This window comes from Oncorhynchus gorbuscha, linkage group LG17, assembly GCF_021184085.1.
Source record: "Oncorhynchus gorbuscha isolate QuinsamMale2020 ecotype Even-year linkage group LG17, OgorEven_v1.0, whole genome shotgun sequence".
Taxonomy (NCBI): domain Eukaryota; kingdom Metazoa; phylum Chordata; class Actinopteri; order Salmoniformes; family Salmonidae; genus Oncorhynchus; species Oncorhynchus gorbuscha.
In genome coordinates this window covers 39,438,921-39,455,667 of record NC_060189.1, presented here as the reverse complement: position 1 = coordinate 39,455,667, position 16,747 = coordinate 39,438,921, and the positions used below count along the sequence as shown (strand labels likewise).

The 16,747-nt window shown below is 44.6% G+C and overlaps 1 protein-coding gene across 4 annotated transcripts in view; it reads left to right on the top strand.

Annotated features, from left to right (window-relative positions):
- LOC124001550 (protein Smaug homolog 1-like) overlaps positions 1–16,747 on the top strand; it is a 136,620-nt gene that overhangs the window by 56,314 nt on the left and 63,559 nt on the right. For 3 of the 4 annotated variants that reach the window (XM_046308435.1, XM_046308434.1, XM_046308436.1), the window contains exons 4-8: positions 597–935; positions 7,548–7,657; positions 8,044–8,130; positions 15,519–15,774; positions 16,501–16,586. In XM_046308435.1, coding sequence (XP_046164391.1) covers positions 597–935; positions 7,548–7,657; positions 8,044–8,130; positions 15,519–15,774; positions 16,501–16,586 — 878 coding nt within the window. The remainder of the gene's footprint in view (positions 1–596; positions 936–7,547; positions 7,658–8,043; positions 8,131–15,518; positions 15,775–16,500; positions 16,587–16,747) is intronic. The other variant, XM_046308437.1, reaches the window with a different exon arrangement.

Sequence of the window (16,747 nt, the reverse complement as noted above, 5' to 3'; positions counted from 1 at the left end):
AATCAATGGTTTTTGTTTGGCATACAATTTAAAGTGAAACATCTGAATCCGCATAATTCCGTTACTGTGGAATTGTCCTACTCCAGCTACTTCTGGAATGTTCTGTGACGCCATACAAGGTTTACCTGTTGTGTAGGTGTAAAAGCAGGGGAAAATGTCTGTCTCTCCCCCTCTCTTGCCTGCTTGTTTTTCCGACAAATAAAATAAATTGGACAAGTTGTGTTTTCTGTGACCCAACTGTGCTCAGCGGCCTCTTCAATCTAGCGACCTTCGGTTACTGGCCCAATGCTTTAACCACTAGGCTACCTGCCACCCCTACTTCCCTCTGGTACAGAAAGACAGAAGCCTTTGGCTGGGAGAACAGTGTGTTGTGAATGGACATTATTAATCATCAGTAAATTGGTTACAGTAGTAAAGTTGAGCTGGGGGCTAAGACTCAGGTCTGGTCTGGGCCTCACTATTGCCTGTCTGTCCATGTCCCTACTAGCTCTCAAACTAACACAGTGTGTTATCATGGTAGTATCCTAGCAGAACTGAGCCCCTTTCTAACTGTCTGGGCCTCCCCACCCCCCCTGTCTCTTGTGTGTGTCTTGCAGTCCTGTTTGGCGGCGGCGGAGGGCAGCACAGTCCCCTGAAGCGTTCGGTGTCCCTTACCCCCCCGATGAGTGATGGCTCCTTGGCCGGTTCCTCCTCCTTGGGTTTGGGTCATGGCTGGCTCTCCCAGGAGGACCTGCGCGGGCCCCGGGGAGGAGGAGGGCTGGGGCTGGCCCCCACCGACCCCCACCACGCACCCCTCTCCCCCCAGAGCAGCGTAGCGTCTTCGGGTAGTGGCGGCAGCGAGCACCTGGAGGACGCAGGTCTAGGAGGAGGAGGATGCTGTGGAGGAAGCTTGTACCGCAGGAGCACATTTCATAAGGAGGGCAGCGGCATGGGGGGTGAGTTCAGTACTCCACCGCTCTCATGCGTAGCGGACAGGGTATCATGGAGGAGGCAGCCATGGGGGCTAGGGGGGTAGAGGGTGTTCAAGACAGGATGTCCCTCATCAACTGTTTTTGAGTTGACCGCGTCTGGCCCCCAAATGTGTTTGATAGTTCGTTAGATATTTAGTGTAGTGATCCAGTCATTGATAAAAAAATTCCACGTCTATCAATATCAGTTGAAACAGAGATTTGTGTCCTGGTCTGAGATGGTTAAAGTGTTTTCTAGAATGTCCTCTCCAGCAGTTGTGGTCGGTGCTGTTTAAGATTAAGGAGGACGTTATTATTGGATGACTGTCATTCATATTCCATTCACCCAGCTCAATGAAACATCGATAGGTTTATACTACTAAACTCAGCAAAAAAAGAAATGTCCTAACATGTATAAATATTTGTATGAACATAACAAGATCCAACAACAGACATAAACAGAACAAGTTCCACAGACATGTGACTAACAGAAATGGAATAATGTGTCCCTGAACAAAGCGGGTGTCAAAAGCAAAGTAACTGTATCTGGTGTCAGTATCTGGTGTGGCCACCAGCTGCATTAAGTATTGCAGTGCATCTCCTCCTCATGGACTGCACCGATTTGCCAGTTCTTGCTGTGAGGTGTTACCCCACTCTTCCACCAAGGCACCTGCAAGTTCCCGGACATTTTGGGGGGGGGTGGCCCTAGCCCTCACTGTCTGATCCAACAGGTCCCAGACGTGCTCAATGAAATCCGGGCTCTTCGCTGACCATGGCAGAACACTGATATTCCTGTCTTGCAAGAAATCATGCACAGAACGAGCAGTATGGCTGGTGGCATTGTCATGCTGGAGGGTCATGTCAGGATGAGCCTGCAGGAAGGGTACCACATGAGGGAGGAGGATGTCTTCTCTGTAAGGCACAGCGTTGAGATTGCCTGCAACAACAACAAGCGCAGTCCGATGATGCTGTGACACACCGCCCCCAGACCATGACGGACCGGATCGATCCTGCTCCAGAGTACAGGCCTCGGTGTAACGTTCATTCCCTCAACGATAAACACGAATCTGACCATCACCCCTGGTGAGACAAACCGCGACTCGTCAGTGAAGAGCAGATTATGCCAGTCCTTTCTGGTCCAGCGACGGTGAGTTTATGCCCATAGGCGACGTTGTTGCCGGTGATGTCTGGTGAGGACCTGCCCTACAACAGGCCTACAACCCCTCAGTCCAGCCACTCTCGGCCTATGATGGACAGTCTGAGCACTGATGGAGGGATTGGGCGTTCCTGGTGTAACTCGGGCAGTTGTTGTTGCCATCCTGTACCTGTCCCGCAGGTGTGATGCTCGGATGTACCGATCCTGTGCAGGTGTTGTTACACATGGTCTGCCACTGCGAGGCCGATCAGCTGTCCGTCCTGTCTCCCTGTAGCGCTGTCTTAGGCATCTCACAGTACGGACATTGCAATTTATTGCCCTGGCCACATCTGCAGTCCTAATGCTTCCTTGCAGCATGCCTAAAGCACGTTCACACAGATGAGCAGGGACCCTGGGAATCTTTCTTTTGTTGTTTTTCATAGTCAGTAGAAAGGCCTCTTTAGTGTCATAAGTTTTCATAACTGTGACCTTAATTGCCTACCATCTGTAAGTCTTAGTCTCAACGACTGTTCCACAAGTGCATGTTCATCAATTGTTTATGGTTCATTGAACAAGCATGGGAAACAGTGTTTAAACCCTTTACAATGAAGACCTGTGAAGTTATTTGTATTTTTACCAATTATCTTTGAAAGACAGGGTCCTGAAAAAGGAACATTTCTTTTTTTTACTGAGTTTACATGTTACCTGAATTTGCCCTGTACCCATCATGAGGTTGCTACAACCTGGCCTGCACATGAAAGTTTATAATGTAGTTGCACAGGTTTGAGAGACACATTGTAGGAATCAAGGTAATAGACACATTCAATACCAGATTCAATACTGCCTTGCACACTCTTGCCTGCATCTGATCTGGTGTGCAATCATTAGTCCAAACAGTTTCAGTTCCGTTTTTGCATCTTAAACAAGAGTTTCTGGTATTGGACAAATTCAGATAGGGCTGTCCATTTTCTTCCGTTTGCTTCCGTGTTAAGAAATGTTTTGCAACAGAATTAGCCGAATTAATACACCCCTGATCACCGGCACACACACATTTCACAGCGAGGCTATATACAGGGGGTACCGGTACAGAGTCGATGTGTGGGGGAACTGGCTAGTCGAGGTAATTTAGGTAATATGTACAGTAGGTAGAGGTAAAGTGACAATGCATAGATAATAAACAAGGAGTAGCAGCAGTGTAAAAATGGGGGTGAGGGGGACAATGCAAATAGTCAGGGTAGCCATTAATTTAGCTGTTGGTTAGCTGTTCAGGAGTCTTATGGCTTGGGGGTAGAAGCTGTTAAGAGCCTTTTGGACCTAGACTTGGCGCTCCGGTACCGCTTGCTGTGCGGTAGCAGAGAGAACAGTCTGACTAGGGTGGCTGGAGTCTTTGGCAATTTTTTGGGGCCTTCCTCTGACACCACCTGGTATAGAGGTCCTGGATTGCGGGAAGCTTGGCCGTATGCACTACACTCGGGTCATCCTTTCCTGTAGTCCACAATCATCTTTGTTGTCTTGATCACGTTGAGGGAGAGGTTGTTATCCTGCCACCACACTGCCAGGTCTCTGACCTCCCTATAGGCTGTCTCATCGTTGTCAGTGATCAGGCCTACCACTGTTGTGTCGTCGGCAAACTTAATGATGGTGTTGGAGTCATGCTTGGCCATGCAGTCATGGGTGAACAGGGAGTATAGGAGGGGACTGAGCACGCACCCCCTAATCTATGGATTACACATGACTGAGAATACAGATATTAATCTGTTGGTCACAGATACCTTAAAAAAAAGGTAGGCGCGTGGATCAGAAAACCAGTCAGTATCTGTCTGGTGTGACCACCATTTGCCTCATGCAGAGTGACACATTTCCATCACGTTTAGTTGATTAGGCTGTTTATTTTGGCCTGTGTAATGTTGCCTACTCCTCAATGGCTATGCAAAGTTGCTGAATTTTGGCGGGAACTGTAACACGCTGTCGTATACGTAGATCCAGAACATCCCATACATGCTCAATGGGTGACATGTCTAGTGAGGCCATGGAAGAACTGGGAAATGTTCAGCTTCCAAGCCATGGGACTGTGAATTATCATGCTGAAACATGAGGTGATTGCAGCGGATGAATGGCACGACAATAGACCTCAGGATCTCATCACGGTATCTCTGTGCATTGAGCAATCCCGTATCCGGGAGCGTAATCATAGCCTCAAGCTCATTACCATAACGCAACGTTAACTATTCATGAAAATCGCAAATGAAATTAAAGAAATATATTCACTCACAAGCTTAGCCTGTCATCTCAGATTTTCAAAATATGCTTTTCAACCATAGCTACACAAGCATTTGTGTAAGATTATTGATAGCTAGCATAGCATTAAGCCTAGCATTCAGCAGGCAACATTTTCACAAAAACAAGAAAAGCATTCAAATAAAATCATTTACCTTTGAAGAACTTCGGATGTTTTCAATGAGGAGACTCTCAGTTAGATAGCAAATGTTCAGTTTTTCCAAAAATATAAAAAATCGCTCCGTTTTGTTCATCACGTTTGGCTAAGAAAAAAAAAACGAAAATTCAGTCATTACAACTTTTTTCCAAATTAACTCAATATCTACAGAAACATGGCAAACGTTGTTTATAATCAATCCTCAAGGTGTTTTTCAAATATCTATTTGATAATATATCAACTGGGACAGAGCTTTTTTCAGTAAGACCGGGTGGAAAAATGGCTAACTGTCTTTTGCGTGAGAAATACACAAAGAGCCATCAGGTGGACACTGACGCAATGTTGTCGCTCAGGCTCATTTTTCAAAATAAAAGCCTTAAACTATGTCTTGTGATACTAGACACATTAAGGAAGTCATAGTAAAAGGAATCTCGTTGATGTCCCATTCACTGCTCAATAGGGAAGCATAGGAAGGGACTCTTATTTAGAAACCACTGCGTTCCTGATTGGATTTTTGTCATTCTTTTGCCTGCAATATCAGTTCTGTTATACTCACAGACAATATCTTTACAGTTTTGTAAACTTTAGTGTTTTCTATCATTTCATAAGCTGTCAATTATATGCATATTCTATTTTCTGGTCCTGAAACTGTTTACTTTGGGAACGTTATTTAAAAATAAAATTAAAATAAAAAGACCCCTAGATTCAACAAGTTAAGTAAGCGCAGGGTGCATTGGCCAATTAATTGAAAGCTTTAGCCTGCTTATATAAAGTGGGTACTACTTGTTTGCTGAAATGGATGCAAGAGTAAAGTTCATAACATGGCTCGATCACTTTCACGAGGTGCGGAATCACCCTATTCTCATTTCAGATACAAAAATATATAAACATAGCCTACATAGCCTGCTCTTGTAATTTCTTTAGACCGGTCAGAAGGGTTGCTTGAATGTAGAGGGGAGACGTTGTTGTGGTGTTTCTTTGCGTTTCCGTCTTGCTCTTGTATACTGGGGTGACATCGGCGTAAATATGTCAACATACACGGAGTGTTCAAAACATCTTTCCAGGACATAACTTTCACCTGCATTCTGTATTGATGTCACTTGTTAAATCCATCCAGGAGACCGGTTAAAGAAGGAATTGCCTTGAGACTATTACCATTCAGAGTATGAATGGGCAAGACAAAAGACTTATCTTTTGAAAGGGGGGTTTACATTTAAGTTATTTAGCTTATCCAGAGCGACTTGCAGTAATGAGTGGATACATTTTGTACTTGGTAGTAGGTGCGCACCGGTTTGAGTGTGTCAAGAACTGCACAGCTGCTGGGGTTTTCACGCTCAACAGTTTCCCGTGTGAATCAAGAATGGTCCACCACCCAAAGGACATCCAGCCAACTTGACACAACTGTGGGAAGCAATGGAGTCAACATGGGCCAGCGTCCCTGTGGAACACTTTGAACACCTTGTGGAGTGCATGCCCTAATGAATTGAGGCTGTTCTGAGGGCAAAGGGGCAACTCAATTTTTTGGAAGATATTCCTAATGTTTTATACAGGTGTTGGCAACTGCAAAAATAATTCTCGTTGAGCGTGGCGACATACTGTTAACGTTTTATTCACAAATCTCACAACTCTCATCGAATTCTGTTTTATCAAACCCACCAATCGCCATTGGACAGAACTAAGTGCCCTGCTGTGCCTCACAAATGGACAGTTTGAAATGTGCCAATTCAGATTTGAACTTTGATTACAACGTGAGCATAGGCACTAGTTGTTTTAATGGAATATTCTGAAATGTTTTTTTCAGTTCAGATTTACTCAACAAACATAGGCCAACAATGCAGCGTAGGCATAGCCTATAGACCTAGTGTTTTTCATTTTGTTCCTTTTTTAAAATGTATTCATTCGGGTTCACAGTGCAGACTGAACCAAGGTTCCCATACCTAACGGTTCGGTACGAATACTGTACCTGGTGACTTCTGGGCCAAGTATTGATTGGTTGGTTTGGTTGGCCCCCGCATCTTGTCTGTGCAAGCACTTGAGTGAATGGGGCAATAGGAAACAAGACCCCCATTGCTTGGTATTTTAAGTTATTATGCGCCACCACCGCTCATGTTAAGGGCTCCAATATGGCTTGACTAGCAACGACAGAGTACTGTCAGGACAGGAGCGTACATGCTCTTATCGGTCTCTGATGTTGCCTATATATGGCTTTCTATAAGACCCTGTTGCAAGCGCAGTCTCAGGACACAGATACAGTGACATCTGGTTCCTAGTGTACCCCGTATAACCTTGAACCATTACCAATATGCACAAGTAGTCCTAAGCATCGGGGCTCCTATTCAGACTGTATCTCTGACTAGGAGTGCCGATCTAATCCATATACTCTTATTCATTACAGTCTAAAAGGCAAAACTGCTCCTATATCAGCACTCCTACTTCGAAACTTTGTGAACACGAGCATGAATGGTACAACCAGCTAACAGTGGAGGTTTCTGATATTGTTTGCCTTTGCTTGGGGTCAATGTTTTTGCCCTTTTCTAGTAGAAAGAAAGAAGGCCATTTTAGGCTTTATTTAGAGCCTGGTGTTTGCATCTAAGTGTGACGTACACCGTTAAAGTACTGTGTTACCAATACAGTATGCTGTGACAATGAAATGTGATTTAAAGCAGTAAAATAAAATACATCTAATGTAATTGACATTCACACTCACCACATAACATACAAAGCAAACGATAGAACCAAAACTCCTTAGCTAGCGACCGACATCTGAGGAGGTCTAAAAAGGGTCATGGTCTCAGTGTTTTACATCACGGCTTTGACTTGAAGGATAAGAGTTGAAGGGATAAGTCCCTATGGGCCCAGGTCCAAAGTAATCCACTAAATAGGGAATAGGATGATATTTGGGACGGCGTCTGAGACACTAGGAGAGTTTTAATGGTGAGAGGGAATGTCAGAAAGGACACTCATATCAGTGTCGTTACATTGACTTACTACAGCTGTGCCTAAGATATTTGTCTGATGTGTGTGCCTACAGATGTGCCGGCCTGGCTGAAAAGCCTCCGTCTCCACAAGTATGCGGCTCTATTCTCCACCATGACGTACGACGAGATGATGTCACTGACCGAACAACAGCTGGAATCACAGGTCAGTAGCAACAAGGAATACCTAAGGAAACTTACTAGGAGCATAAAGGCAATTTTAAGGAATTGTTACGGTAGTGAAAGTCTGTCTCCAGTTTCTAGTACTGTACTTTTGTCGTCTTACTCAAAGAGCTGATAGACAAGAACCGGTATTGTAAGAGTTGTAACAGGATATTATAAAGGCTCATTCATGCTTATAACAAGTTATAAAGTAGTATTATTTTTTTAATGGGAGGTTGTAAGTAAAGTGATTCAGAAATGTTCAGTTGAACACGTTGATTAATTATTTATTATTATTTATTTATTTCATTATGTATTTCTTTAACTTGTCGTTGGTGTGTGTTTGTGGTGAAGGAATGTTGAGAGTGAAATTATATTAATTTTCTACAGAATGTCACCAAAGGGGCGCGCCACAAGATAGTCATCAGCATCCACAAACTGAAGGAGCGCCAGAACATGCTGCGCTGCCTAGAGAAGGTCAGTGGTGCAAGCTGTCAACTTATTAGGTTGAGTAAGTTGTCACGAAGCTTCTACAATGTTTTGCTAAGTGAGGCCCAATCCCAAATCAACCCCTGAAACCTTCTCCCTATGCACTTATTGAAATCTAAGAACATTTGATAGGTATAAGTAATATGGTTAAGTGAGCAATATTACCATATTGCTTACAGCTGTCAAATCCTCTCAGATCTGTGATAGTCAGGGTCAATTTGGGATTGGGCCTGAGTGAAATAGGCAGACAATTGGGGTCAGCATTTCACTTCCTGTCTAAAGGATCGGTCAACTGAAGTCTGGGCAGTTGCTCTTTTTTTCTTTTTCCTCTCTTTGTCTGTGCTGAGTGGAAAAGACTTGACAGGTAAAAACAATACAGTATGTCTGACTAGCTGACTAGCTGTCTAGTCATGAGGAAGAGGGCCAAGTGAGAGACCTTGTATCCTTCCATTTCTCTTCGAGAGGGTGGTAAAAGAATTGAGGAAACGAGGCTGGAGGAAGAAAAGATTACACTGCTAGTAATGTTTTTAGACACAGCCACGGTAGCTCTTCATTTGATGGCTTGCTCACCTGTCAGTTATTTTAGATCAGTACAGATGAAGAGGACACAGGTAGAGAAAATACACTTTTTCAACTAGAGAGAGTCCACTTATCCAGGATTAACTTCCGACAGAGATGGCTGCCTCGCTTCGCGTTCCTAGGAAACTATGCAATTTTTTGTTTTTTTTACGTGTTATTTCTTACATTGGTACCCAAGGTCATCTTAGGTTTCATTACATACAGTCGAGAAGAACTACTGAATATAAGAGCAGCGTCAACTCACCATCAGTACGACCAAGAATATGACTTTCCCGGAGCGGATCCTGTGTTCTGCCTTCCACCCAGGACAACGGACTGGATCCCAGCCTGCGACCCAAAACAACGATGTCGTAAAAGAGGCAAACGAAGCGGTCTTCTGGTCAAGCCCCGGAGACGGGCACATCGTGCGCCACTCCCTAGCATACTACTCGCCAATGTCCAGTCTCTTGACAACAAGGTTGATGAAATCCGAGCAAGGGTAGCATTCCAGAGGGACATCAGGGACTGTAACGTTCTTTGCTTCACGGAAACATGGCTCACTCAAGAGACTCTATTGGAGTCGGTGCAGCCAGCTGGTTTCTCCACGCATCGCGCCGACAGAAACCAACATCTTTTTGTAAGAAGAGGGGCGGGGGCGTATGCTTTATGGTTAACGAGACGTGGTGTGGTCACGACAACATACAGGAACTCAAGTCCTTCTGTTCACCTGATTTAGAATTCCTCACAATTAAATGTTGACCGCATTATCTACCAAGGGAATTCTCTTCTATTATAATCACAGCCGTATATATTCCCCCCAAGCAGACACATCGATGGCTCTGAACGAACTTTATTTGACTATTTGCAAACTGGAATCCATATATCCTGAGGCTGCATTCATTGTAGCTGGGGATTTTAACAAGGCTAATCTGAAAACAAGACTCCATAAATTGTATCAGCATATCGATTGCGCAACCAGGGCTGGTAAAACCTTGGTTCATTGCTATTCCAACTTCCGTGATGCATATAAGGCCCTCCCCCGCCCTCCTTTCGGGAAAAGCTGACCACGACTCCATTTTGTTGCTCCCTGACTACAGACAGAAGCTAAAACAAGAAGCTCCCACGCTGAGGTCTGTTCAACGCTGGTCCGACCAATCTGATTCCACGCTCCAAGACTGCTTCCATCACGTGGACTGGGATATGTTTCATATTGTGTCAAACAACAACATTGACGAATACGCTGATTCGGTGAGCGAGTTCATTAGAACGTGTGTTGAAGATGTCGTTCCCATAGCAACGATTTAAACATTCCCAAACCAGAAACTGTGGATTGATGGCAGCATTCCCATGAAACTGAAAGCGCGAACCACTGCTTTTAATCAGGGCAAGGTGACCGGAAACATGACCGAATACAAACAGTGTAACTATTCCCTCCGCAAGGCAATCAAACAAGCTAAGCGTCAGTATAGAGACAAAGTAGAATCGCAATTCAACGGCTCAGACACGAGGTATGTGGCAGGGTCTACAGTCAATCACGGATTACAAAAAGAAAACCAGCCCAGTCACGGACCAAGATGCCTTGCTCCCAGGCAGACTAAATTACTTTTTTGCCCGCTTTGAGGACAATACAGTGCCACTGACACGGCCTGCAACGAAAACATGCGGACTCTCCTTCACTGCAGCCGAGGTGAGTAGACATTTAAACGTGTTAACCCTCGCAAGGCTGCAGGCCCAGACGGCATCCCCAGCCGCGCCCTCAGAGCATGCGCAGACCAGCTGGCCGGTGTGTTTACGGACATATTCAATCAATCCCTATACCAGTCTGCTGTTCCCACATGCTTCAAGAGGGCCACCATTGTTCCTGTTCCCAAGAAAGCTAAGGTAACTGAGCTAAATGACTACCGCCCCGTAGCACTCACTTTGAGAGACTAGTCAAGGACCATATCACCTCCACCCTACCTGACACCCTAGACCCACTCCAATTTGCTTACCGCCCAAATAGGTCCACAGACGATGCAATCTCAACCACACTGCACACTGCCCTAACCCATCTGGATAAGAGGAATACCTATGTGAGAATGCTGTTCATCGACTACAGCTCGGCATTCAACACCATAGTACCCTCCAAGCTTGTCATCAAGCTCGAGACCCTGGGTCTCGACCCCGCCCTGTGCAACTGGGTACTGGACTTCCTGACGGGCCGCCCCCAGGTGGTGAGGGTAGGTAACAACATCTCCACCCCGCTGATCCTCAACACTGGGGCCCCAGAAGGGTGCGTTCTGAGCCCTCTCCTGTACTCCCTGTTCACCCACGACTGCGTGGCCACGCACGCCTCCAACTCAATCATCAAGTTTGCGGACGACACAACAGTGGTAGGCTTGATTACCAACAACAACGAGACAGCCTACAGGGAGGAGGTGAAGGCCCTCGGAGTGTGGTGTCAGCAAAATAACTTCACACTCAACGTAAATAAAACTAAGGAGATGATTGTGGACTTCAGGAAACAGCAGAGGGAACACCCCCCTATCCACATCGATGGAACAGTAGTGGAGAGGGTAGTAGTTTTTCAGTTTTTAATATGTTAAAAAAGTTTGAAATATCCAATAAATGTCGTTCCACTTCATGATTGTGTCCCACTTGTTGTTGATTCTTCACAAAAAATACAGTTTTATATCTTTATGTTTGAAGCCTGAAATGTGGCAAAAGGTCGCAAAGTTCAAGGGTGCCGAATACTTTCGCAAGGCACTGTATTCGATACCATCTACTGCATCTTGCCTATGCCGCTCTGTGCCACTCATTCATATATCTTTATGTACATATTCTTTATCCCTTTACACTTGTGTGTATAATGTAGTAGTTTTGGATTTGTTAGCTAGATTACTCGTTGGTTATTGCTGCATTGTCGGAACTAGAAGCACAAGCATTTCGCTACACTCGCATTAACATCTGCTAACCATGTGTATGTGTTGAATAAAATTTGATTTGATTTGAGATGACGTCTGAACCCTGTCTCTATAAGGGTCTCGGACAATGGCTGTCAAGGTCCCAGCGGGGTGTCTTCTCTTATAGGGCCTTCTAAATTCAAGCCTGACCTTTTCACCAGGGGCTCTTCATTCAAAAATGTGCTTCTGCGCTACATTTGTATGGTTTGGGGGTGAAACAAGACACCTGTTGCTTGGTATTTCAAGTTTTTATGCGCTTGCTTGCCACTCATGTTAAGGGCTCAGATATGGATTTGACTACCAGCAGCAGTACTGGACAGAGGATGCATCCAAAATGGCACCCTATTCCCTATAGTGAACTACTTTTGACCAGAGTCCAAATTTGTCAAAAGTAGTGCACTATATAGGGAATCGGATGTCATTTGGGATGCAGGCAGAACGGACAGGATAGTAGTGAAATGTGTGTATTTTTGCTGATGAGGTCGGAGAGCGTTTCCTCCCTTTCATATCCAAAATATCCCGCCGCCTGACAGCCGCTGTTGTAGAAAGGACTGACAGAGACTTCTAGAATGATCCTCCTCTGGGCTATGAGTATTTGTTTCCCTTACTGTAACGGTCCGGAAAATGTTTGGTACCATATGTCTCTTTTATGTTAAAGAAGCACCTTCATTATATCATATCGTTCCAAGATGGCATAGCAGTTCAGACGTCTTTTATCCTCGTCTTGTCGTGTCCCATATATATATATATATATATATATATATATATATATATATATATATATATATATATATATATATATATATATATATATATATATATTTACATCTTTTTTTCACATACCTTTTTATATATTTTTTTATTTTCCATAAACTCATCTTCAAAACACTCTCCTGCAACCCGCCTCACCAATTTATATTTATAAAAAATTTTTTTAAGTATTATTTACCTCATCTGTAATCTTCCATAGAAGCTAGCCAGAAGCTAATCAGAAGCTAGTTAGCTTCTTTACTGGCTAATCGTTAGTATTCGACTAACCACGGCTATCCTTTAGCTCGAAAATCTATCGCCAGTTTTGTATGGCGCGGCTCGGAACGGAACATACCGGACCTATTTTTCTCTCCATGTCCCTGGACTTCAAACGCTAACTTTGGACATTCATACCTGGCTCTCACAGCTAGCTAGCTGCTATCCGTGTGACTATCTGCTTTCGTCGATTCCGGATATTTTTTTAAAATGCCTTCCTAACCATCTTAAATAAAAATGCCCCATTCAATAAATTTAGAACCAGGAACAGATATAGCCCTTGGTTCTCCCCAGACCTGACTGCCCTTAACCAACACAAAAACATCCTATGGCGTTCTGCATTAGCATCGAACAGCCCCCGTGATATGCAGCTGTTCAGGGAAGCTAGAAACTATTATATACAGGCAGTTAGAAAAGCCAAGGCTAGCTTTTTCAAGCAGAAATTTGCTTCCTGCAACACTAACTCAAAAAAAGTTCTGGGACACTGTAAATTCCATGGAGAATAAGAACACCTCCTCCCAGCTGCCCACTGCACTGAAGATAGGAAACACTGTCACCACTGATAAATCCACCATAATTGAATTTCAATAAGCATTTTTCTACGGCTGGCCATGATTTCCACCTGGCTACTCCTACCTCGGTCAACAGCACTGCACCCCCCACAGCAACTCGCCCAAGCCTTCCCCATTTCTCCTTCTCCCAAATCCGTTCAGCTGATGTTCTGAAAGAGCTGCAAAATCTGGACCCCTACCCCCCCTGTCTAGCCGGGCTAGACAATCTGGACCCTTTCTTTCTAAAAATTATCTGCCGAAATTGTTGCCACCCCTATTACTAGCCTGTTCAACTTCTCTTTCCTGTCGTCTGAAATTCCCAAAGATTGGAAAGCAGCTGCGGTCATCCCCCTCTTCAAAGGGGTGGATACTCTTGACCCAAACTGCTACAGACCTATAACTATCCTACCATGCCTTTCTAAGGTCTTCGAAAGCCAAGTCAACAAACAGATTACCGACCATTTCGAATCTCACCATACCTTCTCTGCTATGCAATCTGGTTTCAGAGCAGGTCATGGGTGCACCTCAGCCACGCTCAAGGTCCTAAACGATATCTTAACCGCCATCGATAAGAAACATTACTGTGCAGCCGTATTCATTGATCTGGCCAAGGCTTTCGACTCTGTCAATCACCACATCCTCATCGGCAGACTCGACAGCCTTGGTTTCTCAAATGATTGCCTCGCCTGGTTCACCAAATACTTCTCTGATAGAGTTCAGTGTGTCAAATCGGATGGTCTGCTGTCCGGACCTCTGGCAGTCTCTATGGGGGTGCCACAGGGTTCAATTCTTGGGCCGACTCTCTTCTCTGTATACATCAATGAGGTCTCTCTTGCTGCTGGTGAGTCTCTGATCCACCTCTACGCAGACGACACCATTCTGTATACTTCTGGCCCTTCTTTGGACACTGTGTTAACAACCCTCCAGGCAAGCTTCAATGCCATACAACTCTCCTTCCGTGGCCTCCAATTGCTCTTAAATACAAGTAAAACTAAATGCATGCTCTTCAACCGATCGCTACCTGCACCTGCCCGCCCGTCCAACATCACTACTCTGGATGGCTCTTACTTAGAATACGTGGACAACTACAAATACTTAGGTGTCTGGTTAGACTGTAAACTCTCCTTCCAGACCCATATCAAACATCTCCAATCCAAAGTTAGATCTAGAATTGGCTTCCTATTTCGCAACAAAGCATCCTTCACTCATGCTGCCAAACATACCCTGACCATCCTACCAATCCTCGACTTTGGCGATATCATTTACAAAATACCCTACTCAAAAATTGGATGCAGTCTATCACAGTGCAATCCGTTTTGTCACCAAAGCCCCATATACTACCCACCATTGCGACCTGTACGCTCTCGTTGGCTGGCCCTCGCTTCATACTCGTCGCCAAACCCACTGGCTCCATGTCATCTACAAGACCCTGCTAGGTAAAGTCCCCCCTTATCTCAGCTCGCTGGTCACCATAGCATCTCCCACCTGTAGCACACGCTCCAGCAGGTATATCTCACTAGTCACCCCCAAAACCAATTCTTGCTTTGGCTGCCTCTCCTTCCAGTTCTCTGCTGCCAATGACTGGAACGAACTACAAAAATCTCTGAAACGGGAAACACTTATCTCCCTCACTAGCTTTAAGCACCAACTGTCAGAGCAGCTCACAGATTACTGCACCTGTCATAGCCCACCTATAATTTAGCCCAAACAACTACATCTTTCCCTACTGTATTTCATTAATGAATTAATTTTGCTCCTTTGCACCCCATTATTTTTATTTCTATTTTGCACATTCTTCCACTGCAAATCTACCATTCCAGTGTTTTACTTGCTATATTGTATGCCACCATGGCCATTTTTTGCCTTTACCTCTCTTATCTCAACTCATTTGCTCACATCATATATAGACTTGTTTATACTGTATGTTTGTTTTGTTTTACTCCATGTGTAACTCTGTCATTGAATGTGTCGAACTGCTTTGCTTTATCTTGGCCAGGTCGCAATTGTAAATGAGAACTTGTTCTCAACTTGCCTACCTGGTTAAATAAAGGTGAAATAAAAATAAATAAATCAAATGAAATTATAATCATGCTGACTAATTTCCTTTCTCCCTTCTCTCTGCTATATCTCCTCCTCCCCTGCTCTCCTCTCTTTCACTCCATCTTTACTGTACCCCTTTGTGACCTTCCCTCTCTTGCTCCCATTCCTTAATTCTCTCTCCTTCTATCACTTTGTTCCCTCCTCCTTCCTTTTCTCTCTCACATTCTCTTTCCCTTTAATTTTCTCTCTCCTTTCCCAGGACGTGTTGGAAGGGAGTAACCTGCGCGCCCCTCTTGCCGAGCTCCACCAGATGATCCTGACGCCCATCAAGGCTGTGGCCAGCGACGAGTCGTTGCCCTCCTCGACCACACAGCAACCCCTGTTGAGCCTTGAGGGGAAGAGCAGCGCCGCCCCGGGCTCTCACCTGGCCCCCGGAGGAGGGGAAGGGGAGACAGGGGTTACCCTTATCGCCGAGGGGGACATCCCCGGCCAGTTCACTCGCGTCATGGGCAAAGGTAGAGGATCTAGTCCCATAGATTGGGAAATTAAGTTGTCGTAACGTTGTCACTCGCATGTCACATTTGTGTGATAGACTGCACAGAAAGAAACCAAACACCTGGTGTCACAATGTGGTCACTATTTACCTTCAAAACCATTTTCATATTTTTCATTAGTCCACCATATGGTCCCAAATATTGTAATTTAGCCTAATAGGAAGCCTGTGTTGACTTCTGGAAATGTTTCATGATGATGATACAAAACACAACTTCATAAGGCTTTTTGCGTTTACTTGTTTTTGGGCATTAGGAGACTGAAAGCAATTTAACTTTACTGAATGTGGACATGCAACATTTTATTTGACTATCAATAAAAATTTAAAGAAAAACATACTAAAATAAACAATTGTAAGATAGCCCTTAGCCGTTGTATATTGGCCATATACCATACCATCGGGCCTAATTGCTTAATTCTAGTATGTGGGTGTTTTGGTTTCTTGACTTCCCATAGTCTTCCCTTCCTCTCCCTAACCACCTCAGTGCTATGTACTGAACAAACAGTGGACATTTTGGAAGAAATATGGAATATGGAAATCAGTGTGGCCACGTTTCCCTTGCTCAAACCCTGTGTCCTTAAATCCCCCTGCTTTGGGGAAAGTAATTCACCCGCTCTCTTTTTCTTTTTCTACCCTCTTCTGTCTTTTCGTCCTCCCTTTCCCCCTTCTCTCTCTCCCCTCTCTCCAGTTTGCACACAGCTCCTGGTGTCCAGGCCAGATGAAGAGAACATCAGCTCCTATATGCAGCTCATTGACAAGTGCCTTCTGCATGAGGTACACAGACAGACAGACAGACAGACAGACAGACAGACAGACAGACAGACAGACAGACAGACAGACAGACAGACAGACAGACAGACAGACAGACAGACAGACAGACAGACAGACAGACAGACAGACAGACAGACAGACAGACAGACAGACAGACAGACAGA